The sequence below is a fragment of the Lampetra fluviatilis genome, chromosome 4 (genome assembly GCF_964198595.1).
Source record: "Lampetra fluviatilis chromosome 4, kcLamFluv1.1, whole genome shotgun sequence".
NCBI classification, from domain to species: Eukaryota; Metazoa; Chordata; class Hyperoartia; order Petromyzontiformes; family Petromyzontidae; genus Lampetra; species Lampetra fluviatilis.
The window spans coordinates 2,243,212-2,256,308 of NC_136278.1; the positions used below are offsets into that span (position 1 = coordinate 2,243,212).

At 47.6% G+C, this 13,097-nt stretch overlaps 1 protein-coding gene across 3 annotated transcripts in view; it reads right to left on the bottom strand.

Annotated features, from left to right (window-relative positions):
* LOC144931474 (A-type potassium channel modulatory protein KCNIP2-like) overlaps window positions 1-13,097 on the bottom strand; it is a 159,685-nt gene that overhangs the window by 24,256 nt on the left and 122,332 nt on the right. The window contains exon 2 of one of the 3 annotated variants that reach the window (XM_078855319.1): window positions 1,315-1,416. The exons of the other annotated variants lie outside the window; for them this stretch is intronic. Within the exon in view, the coding sequence (XP_078711445.1) occupies window positions 1,315-1,416 (102 nt within the window). The remainder of the gene's footprint in view (window positions 1-1,314; window positions 1,417-13,097) is intronic. 3 annotated transcript variants of the gene reach the window in all.

Below are 13,097 nucleotides of genomic sequence, written 5' to 3' on the forward strand. Positions count from 1 at the left end.
GTTGGCGTTAGGCAAGCTGTATTATTTTAAAAGAATGGTTTCCTTCTGGCTTACACTGACTTTTCTGTTCTAATGGGTTTTCCTCCTCATTTACAGATTTGATCTATGTGTGTGCCGTTGATATTTGTGCAGTGGCCCTGTACAACATATTGATATTCTCCGATCTTAAGACACTTTATGCATCCAAATATGCATTATTATTATTATTTACAGATATCGTCTTGTGTTGTGAATAGTTGTAACAAATGTCAGCTGCTAAGAGCACGATCCGACCGTTCCGCTGCCCTTCGATAACACTGGTCAACCAAAAAAAAATCTGGCCTGGACTTTTGCAGCTGTTTTAGACTAATTTCAGGGTGCTGATTCCAAATCTGGTCTCAGATTTGCTCTATCACATCAAATTTTTATATCCCATTTTAATTGATTTTACCCGAAATTAACTCTGTCACTTATTATTGCAAGTTGTTGCGAGTCAGTGACTGCTTTAGTGTTAAAATATGGTGCTGTATTTTTAGGATAGTGTGTTTATATGTAGATATCCATATTTATTTAATATTTTTCTTCTGCAGTTTTTCTTGAAAATGCAATATTTGATATCTCAAAAACCTGATGTGATAGACAAAACTGATGCCAGATTTGGAATCAGACCCCAAAATTACCTTAAAACCGTTGGAATACCTTATGCCAGAAAAAGTGTGTAATCAGTATCTCCGGCGGGAGAGAACATTTCAAAACCGAAAAAGCACACATCGCGTGGGTACGAGAGACAACGTGAGACACTGATTGTGAGAAACAGAGACAACATAAGAAATACAAAAGGTTGAGAACGCACGCAAGTTACAGACATTGTATTGACTGTTAAGAAAAGTAAAACTAAACTTTTTTATTTTACCAGGTAAGGCCCACTGAGCTATATAACTCAACGGAGTAGCTGATCACGTGGAGAGAGAGAACATGCAAACTCCAAATATACAGAAGGCATCAGGGTTGAGATCGAACCCACGACCTCCTGAATACCAGGCGAGGTAAAGTGGGCTTGGGTGGGACGCGCCACGAGAAGGGTTGGTGAGTCAACTGATGGACTGGAAGCCAAAGGAGGGTGAGAAGAGAATTCTTCTGGGATGGAGTGAGGAAATCAGCTCGTGTGCGGGAGCTCGACTGATTGCTGCCCCGCATGACCGTGAGTGACCGTGATAACTCGTGGAGGTCTTCATCCAGCTGTAGATCATGACCGATGACGTGTATGAGAGGGCACGCAGTAACAGACGAGAGAGAGAGAGAGAGAGCGACTGCGAGGGTTGGAGGATGACTTGCTTGGCTTGGCGGCGGGTGATCCTTTAGCTGCAGCGCAAGCAAAGATGCCCAGCAGACAGCGCCTAAGGCCCCCAGGCCTGCCCTCTTGGCTGCGCTCAGAACCTAGGGAAGCACACGGGCGGAACCGCAACCCTTCCCATCACCGCACCAAACGCAGGCGACTTCGCAGCGACCGCCGCGTCAAACCAAGCGACCACAGCCAGTGGCGTAGCGCGGGTGGGCGCTCGACTCTGCTCACTGCAGCGTCGGCTGCCACCGTAAAGCCACAGGGGAAGGCTGCAGTCAGACCGAACTCGCCCCATGCGCCTCCGTCGCGTGGGTACGACTCGACGCTTTCGCCACGTGACGCTCAACGGCGGTCCGCGTGGCGCGTTATCAATCGCTGGCAGGGCCCTGAGCGGTGACGCTCACGGGCAAGGCTGTACGCGGACCAAGTTCCAACCGGTGGCAGTTCTGGCACGTCGCACTCGGTGACGGTCCGCGCGCCGCCGTGTTGCCAACCTCTTGACGGGCAACGGCGGCCGTGGCACCACACGCGTTCTGTCACATCACGGTGGCGTCATGACGGGCGGAAATGTATTTATTCATCCATCCCCAGATGGCATTGCAGCCGAATATGACGGCCTTTGCCGCGGTCGGAGGAGGACAGCCAAATGCGTTGGGAGAAAACAAGCCCTGAGCTCAGCGTGCAATGATGAGCGCCGATTTGCACACACGCGCACTCGTCTGAGAAATAGTGGCAGTTAAGCTGCAGTTTTTGCCAATTTTACAGGCTCGTATTACAGTGTGTGCTGTGATGATAATATTGGCTGTGGTAAGAGCACGGCAGTCTCCATCTGTAGATGATGCCATTCCCGTAGACACATTTTGCATTCAAAGATTGCATTTTCTCCCCGATTTATTTGTTCTTAAAAGCAGTGCGGTTTTGCTCATCTTCACGAGGGGCAATCTGGAGCTTTTGGTAATGATGCCCTCGACATTTTATATATATATAACATAACTGCAGTGTAATTGCCATTATTCTCTAAAATACTAAACAGACATTCAAATATTAAAGTGAATTGCGTATCTTATTATGGGAAAAAGATGAAAAATCACACACGCAGAGGCACACATATTTAAACGTTTGACTTCCCTTTTGAAAACACTCGCTTCGAATTTTGCAGCACCTCTATTGTTCTGCTAAAATTAAAATTTTTACGCAACGCTGTGAAGAAGGGGCCATTGCCCGAAACGTCGCCTATTATATGTAACCTTATCCCTCACCCTTTGCCGTTCCGATGATCTACACGTCCGATGACGTACACCTACGTCATCGGACACGTACATCATCTTACACGTGCGTCATTGGAAGGGAACCAGAAGAAAAGCTAAAATATAACTTTATCGGCACCAAGGTTCCCACAAGGCCTTGCGAGTCATGTCGCTACAGTTCTCTGCGGTGAGCACAATGTCTTTTAGAAAAAACCGTGCTACGCCTCTCTAAATAAGATTAAAGCTGAACAGCTCGCGTGTTACGTGATTCGGTGGTGAACGGGGGACCCACCCTGCAACCTGTACTCGTCTCGGAACGAGAAAGGGTTCAAGCAGGATTGTTGACGAGTGAGTTGAGTTTTATTCGCTCTTTTTGTTGTTCTCCGTACAACAGCATTGCTCCGGAATTGTTCGCTGCAAGTACGCGGGACGCATCGTGAAGGCGCTGCCAGGTCAGGTCAGGTCGGGTCGCGTTTCACCACGTGACAGTCGCCCTGACACAAAAGTCAACACATTCCCCACGCTCAGCCTGACCCCAAAACCGATCACTAGGACTTCTCATCCTCCTCCACCCCAGGGTTTCTACAAAACTCCAGCTGAGCACAGCAGAGACCCAACAGCAAGTGCAATGTCCTTCTCATTCTTTATTCACAATTATTTTTCTTTTTCCACAAATAGTATTTTACAATTGTGTTCTTGCTGTCATCACAACATGAAAGACTTTACATTCAGAACCCTCTGCCAGCGAGCAGTGCACCCGCTGTCTTGCTGTCATCACAACATGAAAGACTTTACATTCAGAACCCTCTGCCAGCGAGCAGTGCACCCGCTGTCAGACAATTGCAGTCAGATGATTACTTTTTTCTTTGTACTTTTTTTTATTTTAGTTTTTTTTAATTGCAAGTGGAGCGTCTGACGAAAGATACGTTTCAGCATGTAGAGGTATAATGAAGCTATCCCATTTGGACCCTTCATCCCTCACCGACTCGTACGGACCAGCGCGGTAGAGTACCGTCGTACGGACCAGCGCGGTAGAGTAACAAGCGGCAACACGGGATGCGCACGGAAAGCGCTCTAACCTAACAAAAACAACTATTATGGATGATGTTGGTCGCGAAAGCATACGTGTTAAACGCAGATGATAGGACTCGCGGATGAGAGCCGATCACACCCCACTTGTCTGACCCGGGGAGTTAGAGTTGCCGTGGGGTTCATTCACCACTCATTTGGTTCCCGGCGTCGTCACGGGGCCCACGCGTTCTCTGGCGAGAGCGTAGGCGGACGACCCGGTGACCTCCCCCCCCCCTCCCCCCCGTGACGGGTCTTCGATACAAGCGCACGGCAGGCGCCCTCGCATCTCAAGGCAGCGCCGCTTCTGGGCACTCGCTCCCTCGCTCGCTCCTCTGCCGCAAGCAGAGCCAAGAGCAACACGGAGAAGCTAAAACGGAGACCGCCCATACCCCACCCCCAGCCCCACCCTTCACCACGCGCATCGACCCCCCCCCACCTCCTTTGCCCCCCCAAAACCGTTGGCACGTAGATCGCTCTTCTCCGTCCACGTTCGTGCGGAGAACTTGTCTCGAGCCCTAATTGAAGATTTAAAGATCATCGCTCACGCCGGCATGAACCTCGTCCGCGAGCGGCGGAAATCCGACATTTAATGAGCGTGCAGGTAATAGCTTCAAACGTGCACCACGTTAAATCACTAATGCGCCAAAATCAATGAGCGGCAGAATCCACATCCTTAAAAAAGGCCTTGAGGGTTGCTGACACTGCCTTCAAATACAAAATGTGACCCGCAAAGTGGTGGCTCTGCCGAATGCAGAGTAGCGCGGAGTCTGACATTATGTCTCGTCGGCATGCAACGGCGCGTCGATTCGTCGGTTTTAATTGATTCTTACGCTGACAACACACGGTATAAAATCGCGCATGCAGGCTCGGACGATTGGCTATTTATGCACAAAAATATGATAATGATAGGCTCGTGTTACATTTGGGTTAATGGGGGAAACAAAATTAGAAAGGGGAGATTTAAAAAACATGAGACACAACACGAGCGGGATTGAAAACCCGCGACAAAAATAACTATTGACTATAAATGTGTCCCGAAATCATGACAATCCACTGAATCACAGGCAGCGGTGGGGTGTTGTTACAGATCTACTGCTTTGTATTTTGCTGTGTTGAACATGGCTTGGACCAAACTGCACAAATTAGGTAGAACAAAAGAATATACAGGAAAAATAATAGAAATTTTACGGTAAACGTGAGACGAAGAAACATATTTTGTTGTGTCTGCTCGTGACCCCGAATCATGACAACTCATAGCATCACCGGCTGGTGTGGGGATGAATATTTACAGATCTACTCCCTCGTATTAAACATTATTTTAGTTTTACCAGGTAGGGCCCGCTTGAGCTATTTAGCTCTTTTTCAGAAGTGACCTGGCCGCAAATGACAGCTCAACGAAGTGGCTCATCACGTGGAAATCTATAGCAGCCAAATGCGCTGAACGCACGTCCATTCTAAATGTGGAGGGGGAAAACCGGAGGACCCGGAATAAAAATCCACGCGACCACGGAGAGACACACACAAACTCCTAACATACAGGGGTCAGGGTCGAGATCGAACACACGATCCTGACCAGGTGTGGTAGTTAACATCTCGCTACTGTGGCACGTGCCCCACCCCCCCTCTATCGGCTCTCAGAAGGAATCAACAAAGTTCAAGGACAGCGAACAACTGCTGGCATTCAAAGCGTTTTTTTTACCCACCCCGTCAAAACGAGGCGGGCTGCTGCCTTCTAAACTTACGGCGACAGGTGCAGCGTTTTAATTTGGAGAAAGGGCTTCCGTACACGGTCAGTCAATAAGAGGGCTTTAAATCCCCACCACTTGGGCCCTGTCCCATTTCGTTGATTTTCCTCTGTGTTGCCGTGTTGTGTGCGTTCTGGCTCTCTCTCTCGCTCTCCTCGCTCGCTCTCCCCCACGCTTTGTCCACCAGAGGGCTTCGCAGTCGGAAGCCCTCTGTGGGTTAAAACAATTGGGGCTGTGGGGTTCACAAGTGTGAACAACAATAAAACACGATAGAAAAAGGACACGTAAAAAGAATCGACACGTAAAAACGCCAAACAGGTTTATCACAAAGCAAAGGAGAATACATGTCGGTGCTCACTTCCCAGGGGTCTGGTCAGAATGGAAGAGTAGGCCAAATACTATCTCGAAATGCTCTCTAGAACTCTCTATCGGCCCTTCTGCAATTTCAGTCCTGATATTTTGCCTTTGTACATATTGATTTAACGAGATTGCTATGATTTCATATATGGATCAGTAGGTTATTGTTTAAGATTTATTTAGATACATATATTTTTTAAATTGACAATAACACGGAATCACAGACCTGTGCCAATTCACTTCTATGTTTGTCGTAGGCATTGTTTTGACCATACTTCACCATGTCGGTCGTCAGTTTATTTTTGGTAAATTTGGTGGGAAGTAGGGGGGGGGGGTAGAAGCCATGTGTGAGAATCAAACTCTGGCCCGTATGTTCAAAACGTGGTGTGCTAGGGCAACATTTACCCCGCACCTACGATTCGTCCTTCCCCCGCACATCTAATTAATTATCACGGTTGGCCACGTACGGTGCAAAACAAGCTCAACACGCATAACAAAAAGCACTGTGTCACCGCTTCCGTTGATATTTTTGGGACTCAAAATAATAATTAGTGTCGTTGTGGAGAATCTACATAATAAAATAAATAAGCACACACTGTGTCTCGCATTCATGTATCCGTCTCTCCAGTAAACAAATACAAAAGTGCCCACGACGCAACCCATCAGCTGCACGGCCTTTCTGGGAGTGCGTCATTTCAGCAGCATTGATTCAAGACAAGCAACGCCCTAAACCGGTTTTGACACGCAGATTCAAGCTTGCGGCGTGAACAAAAGCCGCCGATTTGACGGGCAAGTAACCATCCTCCTTTGCAACACGGGGCCCTGATTTGATGCGAAGTCATACGGTAAGCACGTGACGCGGAATAAAGAACGCGGCTCAAAATGATCGTTTGAGTCATCGCGGGATGTTTTTGCCAATTCCATGAATCAGTGTTCGCCTCCGTGTGGAAGGAAAGTTGAGTCGACCGAGAAAATCCACGGTGCGTATAAGGGAGTGAAATTAACAGCTCCACGGAGACACATTCAACGATCCACTGCAGTGGTGCTGCCATCTGCCATCTCTTTCCCACCTCTCACTTGAACAAAAAAAAAACAACGATGAGATTGTTTACAAATACGAAAACGAAGACATGAATTCAAGAGTGGCTACGGGAATTGTCACGTAATAAAAACTGAGTATTAAGCTCGAAACCACACGCAAGTACACACATTGCATGCATGTAAATCTGTAGACAGCCTTTTTCTTGAATTTCGATTTAAAGCTTTCGTGACTGCAGCCATTCAGACGCTGTCTTTCCGACAGACCTGTTCTTCACCTGAGGACGGCTGCTTGCGTTGTGGCTGAAACGTCGTGAGAATTGTATTTGATTATGTTTTATTTATATTATTTGTATTATTTCCCTTCTACGTGACTTTACCGAAAGAACCAAGAAGATGAGCCTTTTTCTTCTTTTTGTATGGCTGCTGCCGATGCACAGCGACTACTACGACAATGTCAAATTGGGCTGGACAGGCCAGCAGCGGAGTGTATCGCCCTGTACACCGTCAGGCTGGTCATGAGCGAACAACTGAGTGAGAAACTGAGACCAATGTGATTTCTAACCATGTCCGAGAAGGAGATAGAAATGCGGACATTTGACACGAGCAGCTCGAACATGTTCTTGGTTCTTTCGGTAAAGTCAAGTAGAAGGGAAATAATAAAATAATACAAACATAAAACAATAAAATTTCTCACGACGTTTCGACTGCAACACAAGCAATCATCATCATCAGGTGTGATCAGGTTGTGATGATGATTGCTTGTATTGCAGTCGAAACGTCGTGAGAATTTTTATTGTTTTATATTTGTATTATTTTATTATTTCCCTTCTACGTGACTTTACCGAAATAATCAAGAATATGAATCCCTGCAGTCACGAAAGCTTTAAATCAAAATTCAGCTCGAACATGTTTAACAGCCACCCAACATCGGTGTGCTATACCTTTGAACATCTTTACTTTTTTAACTTTAGGGATAAAAGTTGTTGTTTTTTATCCTGAGAGGTGTTTAAAGGTGCCAAATGCAAATATAACAGTGTTTTCGCGAAATCGTCTTTTCCGATACTTTTTTTTGTCCGTGCGAGGTTAAAGCCGATAGAAAGTCGGCAAAGACCGCCATTGAGTTGCAAGGATGACATAACGTGCATTCGATGGTACAGCATTTCAAACCGTGGCGGAGATCCAGGGGTGTGTGTGTGTTTATTACGACGCTGTGATGTGACAACGGCTCTCTGCTTTCCCAAACCGCGCCCTCCCTGGAGACACCTGAACTGCTGACGTGCACACGGAGACAGATGGCATTTACTGCAGTGGCAGCCTGGAGGGGCCCAGGGACGGCCTTGTTATGATGCCACTCGGTGACCCAGAATGTAGAGGGCCAAAACTAATTCCGCTGTCCTCTGTTCCATGAAGAAGAATAAGGGGGGAAAACCAAAGCGCTGCCAAAATGCATTATTAAGCACGGATGTTGCACACCTGTGATCCAGCGCCCTGATGGAAAGGATTGATGGATCACGTAGAGACATGCGTGAAATTCCCAAACTCGTGGCGATGCACTGCTGTAACCCAGCACTGCACTGCTGTAACCCAGCACTGTGGAGGGAGCGTGACGGTTGGTGGATCAACGCAACAGAAGTTGTGAAACTCCTTTCCCGTTGGCGTTGAGGAGGTGCCGTACTCTCCTGGCTCGCCGGGAGAATGCGGTACATATAATATTGACTCGACCCTGTTCCATCTGTAGGGGATAGTGTGTTCCCCCCTCGCTTGCATGGGATTTCTCCAGATACTCCGACACACAAAACACTCGTGAAAATATTGCAAGGCACTGACAGCTGCTCGGCATGAAAACATTTCAAGTGGCCGGCACAGATTCTGGTTTCACAGCCACCGCTACTCCTTTGGCTGTCTCTCCTCCCTCCTTCCCTCCCTCCTTCCCTCCCTCCTTCCCTCCCTACCTTCCCTCCCTCCCTCCCTCCTTCCCTCCCTCCTTCCCTCCCTCTGACAAAAGACCAAGATCCCCCGTATAGCCTGAACAGATTGTTGGGGTAAACGCTGTTAGCGAGCACCTATGAAGGCCAGCACGTCACAGGAGGGGGTGGGTGGCAAGCACCACGCCCGGTCGCCTTTGTCTCCCCAGTGGCGATGTTTACACATCGCACCAGGTACTCATTTGAGGCTGAGTTTACCTAGGGGGGGGGTCCAGGACCGGTTCAAATAATCATCACTAGTGTTGGCCGTGAGCGTGAATCGAACTTGGGTCACCGGGTTCGTAGCGCAGTGCGCGAAACGCTACACTACCGCTCCCCTCCCTCTGAAACACACACACGCAGGCTATGCGCCATTAATATTTCACGTGAAGAAAAGTAAACACTTCCCAAAAATGTTTTTCCATCTGTCAGCAAAGGTCATGATGTGAATGGAATGTTTGATTGGGTGGGACTGTAACAGAGGAATGAGGCCGCCACCAGAGGCCCCCGGGCCGTGGAAAACAGAAAAACAGAGGAGCGGAGAACGAGCCAGCCCCTTGCAAACGATCTGGGCGAAGCGGAGGGCCGCGTGCAATGTTCGCCTTAATGAAAAAGTCGTAAAGCATGCAATATGGAGATGGATTTTTGTTTGTTGTTCCCTATTATTTTGAAAGGTCCTTAAAATTGAAAGTCAACCAGGCCAAGAAGCCAGAGTCAAGCATTCGTGACCGGAAAACAGACGACAAATTATTTTGAGAAACAATTGTTTTGGCATAATCGGCAGACCTCCCCTCTCTCACGTGAGAAAAATAAACAATACAGTTCAGGATATGGGAGTGCAGCAAGTGGGACTGTTTGCGGACCTTTAGACAGAGTGCTATCCCCTCCCCCCCCATAGGCATGGTGGTCACTTTTCTGCGGCTACTCTGGTTTCCTTCCAGACGAAGCAGGGACGACATTTTGGCTGGCGGACCCGACGTGATAGAGCTGAGCTCAGGGTCCAAATAAAAGGCAGCGGCGAGGGGCCGTCCGGGCAACGCCGCCGACATCGTCGAGGGAGAATGCGAGCGACTAAATCCAGTCGCTAAATTAAGCTCCCAAAACGTGGAGCGAAACGTCGGACGTCACACCGAGCACCGCGCGGTAGGCACAACACCGAAAACAGCTGAATAGTGCGTATTTTACTTTGAAATCGATTTGCCAACTTATTCATTGCAAAAGGAAAACTAGGCGGAACCATAGTTGCATTTTTCGCATCAACGGAAAGGCAAACGCTTATTCAGACATTCCTCAATGTCGTAACCACTCAACTAATGTGTTTGCAGCGACGTCCGTAAGTAATGACCACATGGGCAGCTCGTGACGATTGTAACATCAGCGTCGTTTAGAATACTCACCGAGAGGCACTGCGAATTATGCACAACTATCACTGGAGTGTAACAACATTTTGCCCCCATAGCTCCCCCGGGAGGTGGGGTGGGGGCTAGAGGGGTATAAGCCCCCCCCCCCCACCGATTAAGGGCTAGCTCCGTTTTTCGTCCGGTATACAGGAGGTCGTGGGTTCAATTCCGACCCTGATACCTGCTGTATATTTGGATTTTGCGGTGTCTCTCTCTCTCATCATCATGTTGGCGAGATGTTAACTACCTCGCCTGGTATACAGGAGGTCGTGGGTTCGATCCCGACCCTGACGCCTGCTGTACATTTGGAGTTTGCGGTGTCTCTATCTCCCCGTGGTCGCGTCGATTTTTCTCCGGGTCCTCGGTTTTTTTCTCCACATTTAGAATTAACGTGCATTTAGAGTATTTGGGCTGCTATAAATGTCCTCATGATGAGCCACTTCGTCGAGCTATCGATTGTGGCCAGGTCGCTTCTGAAAAAGAGCTGTCATACCTCAGTGGGATCTTACCTGGCAAAAATTGAAATATTTTAGATTCATAGTTTCAAATGATTATAGTTCAAATATTGAATACTACGAGTGGTGGCTTTTCTTCAAAGTTCAGGGATTTGGCTGCTTACATTTGTTTAAAGTTTGATAACATTGTGTAATGTCCTTTCTGTATGCCCCCCTCCCCGCACCCCCCTTTAATAAAGGTCACATTCCAGGATTGTCAACGTTCGGAGTGGGGATTCACTCCTTTAAAACACGTGGAAGCGTTAGTACTAAAAATGTTTTTCTGACCGTGAATTACGGATTCATCCTCAGTCCCGAACTGAAGCTGCCAGAATAAATAAAACTCGGCACCGTGCACCCCACGAGACACGGGGGTGCGGGTGAGCGATGCGCTGAGTGAACCATCGCTGCCGTGTCCCGAACGTGTGGGCACTTCAATGCGAGTTTTGGTTATTTATTTATATATGTCAACCTCTGCCAATTGGTTTTTCACCAATTTCTCCGTTAATCTTTTTTAAAACAATCTCCGAATTATTTATAGTTCTCCAGGAACCTCCCCTCTCCGGGTAACCTTGTCATAACACTGGAAAAATATATATTTTTTGAAATATTAAAAAAATCACATTTCATGTGACCCCTTCAGAATTCCCGCTATGAGTCCCCCCGTCTAAGTCTGATGGAGCACGGTCCACCAAGGAAATGTAGGGATGAAATAATTCCGTGCGCACGTACTTGGCCGGTTATTTTACTGGGAAGGTCCGCATCCAGCATTGATTTGACAATGTCTGACGACGTTTGAGTAGTAATTATCATGTGTAGTGGTATGGGATGACAATTACCATCGCATCTGCTTGAGAATGCACAGAGAACATGTGGCCTATCGGTTTTACATGCCATGAGTCACGATTCATTAAAATCAGCCTCGATAAACACGTGATGCTCAACGTCCCAAGCAAGAAAAACAAGGCCTTCTCATAATGAGCCATATGCTGTTTACATTTCGTAAAATATATTCACATGAATTATAAAACGATATTTGGAAGCACGGCACCGAGGCAGAATGATAATGCTGGCACTTTATCAACCGACTTGCTCGGAAAAAATCCATAACGTTCACTCACTGCAACCGACTAGAAAACGGACGCGTTTTCAAAAGACAACATAAAAAAATACCACCAGATTTACGAGCCCTAAAATTATTCTCAATGCATCTTACTCACAGGTCACATTCACGGCACGCAATTCTTTCACGACACATTTCAATGCACACTTATATTGCCTTCTGCTGAACTAGCGTAGGAAATTCCACATTCCTATGGCGGGGGTCGAGCCTGTCCATATGGCGACCACTGCTGACTTCCTCGCAAAAGCGGTACTCATTTTTTATTGACCCAGGAGGGATGATGATGATGGGGGGCTGAGCCCAATTCCCCAGCCAGGATTTGAACTCGGAAGCTTCTGACTGCGACCTATCGCTCAGCTACCTGTCAGAAGAGCCGACACACCGGAAGTGACGGTTTCTCACCGATTCACTCAACCTTACAGAGAAGTATCGACGAATCTTCCCCCCACACCCCCCTCCCCAAAGTGATTGATCACTTTTGTCAAAGGTGACCAGCAGGAAAAGCACCACAATAATTTCCAACCCCTGCGGGTTCGTGGTATCTCTCAGCGTGGCCCTCGTAGTTCCAAGCCAGGCGCCACCTCGTTTCGGATGGGCACCAGAAATTCATAAACCAGCACACCGTGAAGCACCCGCAATCCATCACCCCCCCCCCCCCCCTTTTATATCTCTCCCGTTCCAGCTTCCAATCCTTCACCATTTCGCTCGCTTGGGGGTGGGCGTGGTGGCGGGTGGTTTAATGCTCCAGGTTCAAACCAATCAGAGCAGGACCCAATGGCCTTGAACAGCTGCTGCTCTCCCTGTTCTCACTTCTGCCCCAACGTGAGGTTTGTGGCCGCAACGTGGAGCGCACGCGGTACTCGGTGGGGCAGTCGATTAAACTAACCTGAGATTAAACTAACCGGCGATTAAACTAACCTGAGATTAAACTAACCTGAGATTAAACTAACCTGAGATTAAACTAACCGGCGATTAAACTAACCGGCGATTAAACTAACCTGAGATTAAACTAACCGGCGATTAAACTAACCGGCGATTAAACTAACCGGCGATTAAACTAACCTGAGATTAAACTAACCGGCGATTAAACTAACCGGCGATTAAACTAACCGGCGATTAAACTAACCGGCGATAAAACTAACCTGAGATTAAAACTAACCTGAGATAACAATTAACCTGAGATCAAACTAACCGGCACCTCCACGTAACACCTTCTCGCTAACCTCATTTGCGACCTCCACGCTTCTGTCGATTGGTTTTCAAGAGCCACCTGGACACGATAATATTTGAATAAATCACTGCCAATTACTAACATGAACACGATCCGCGACCAT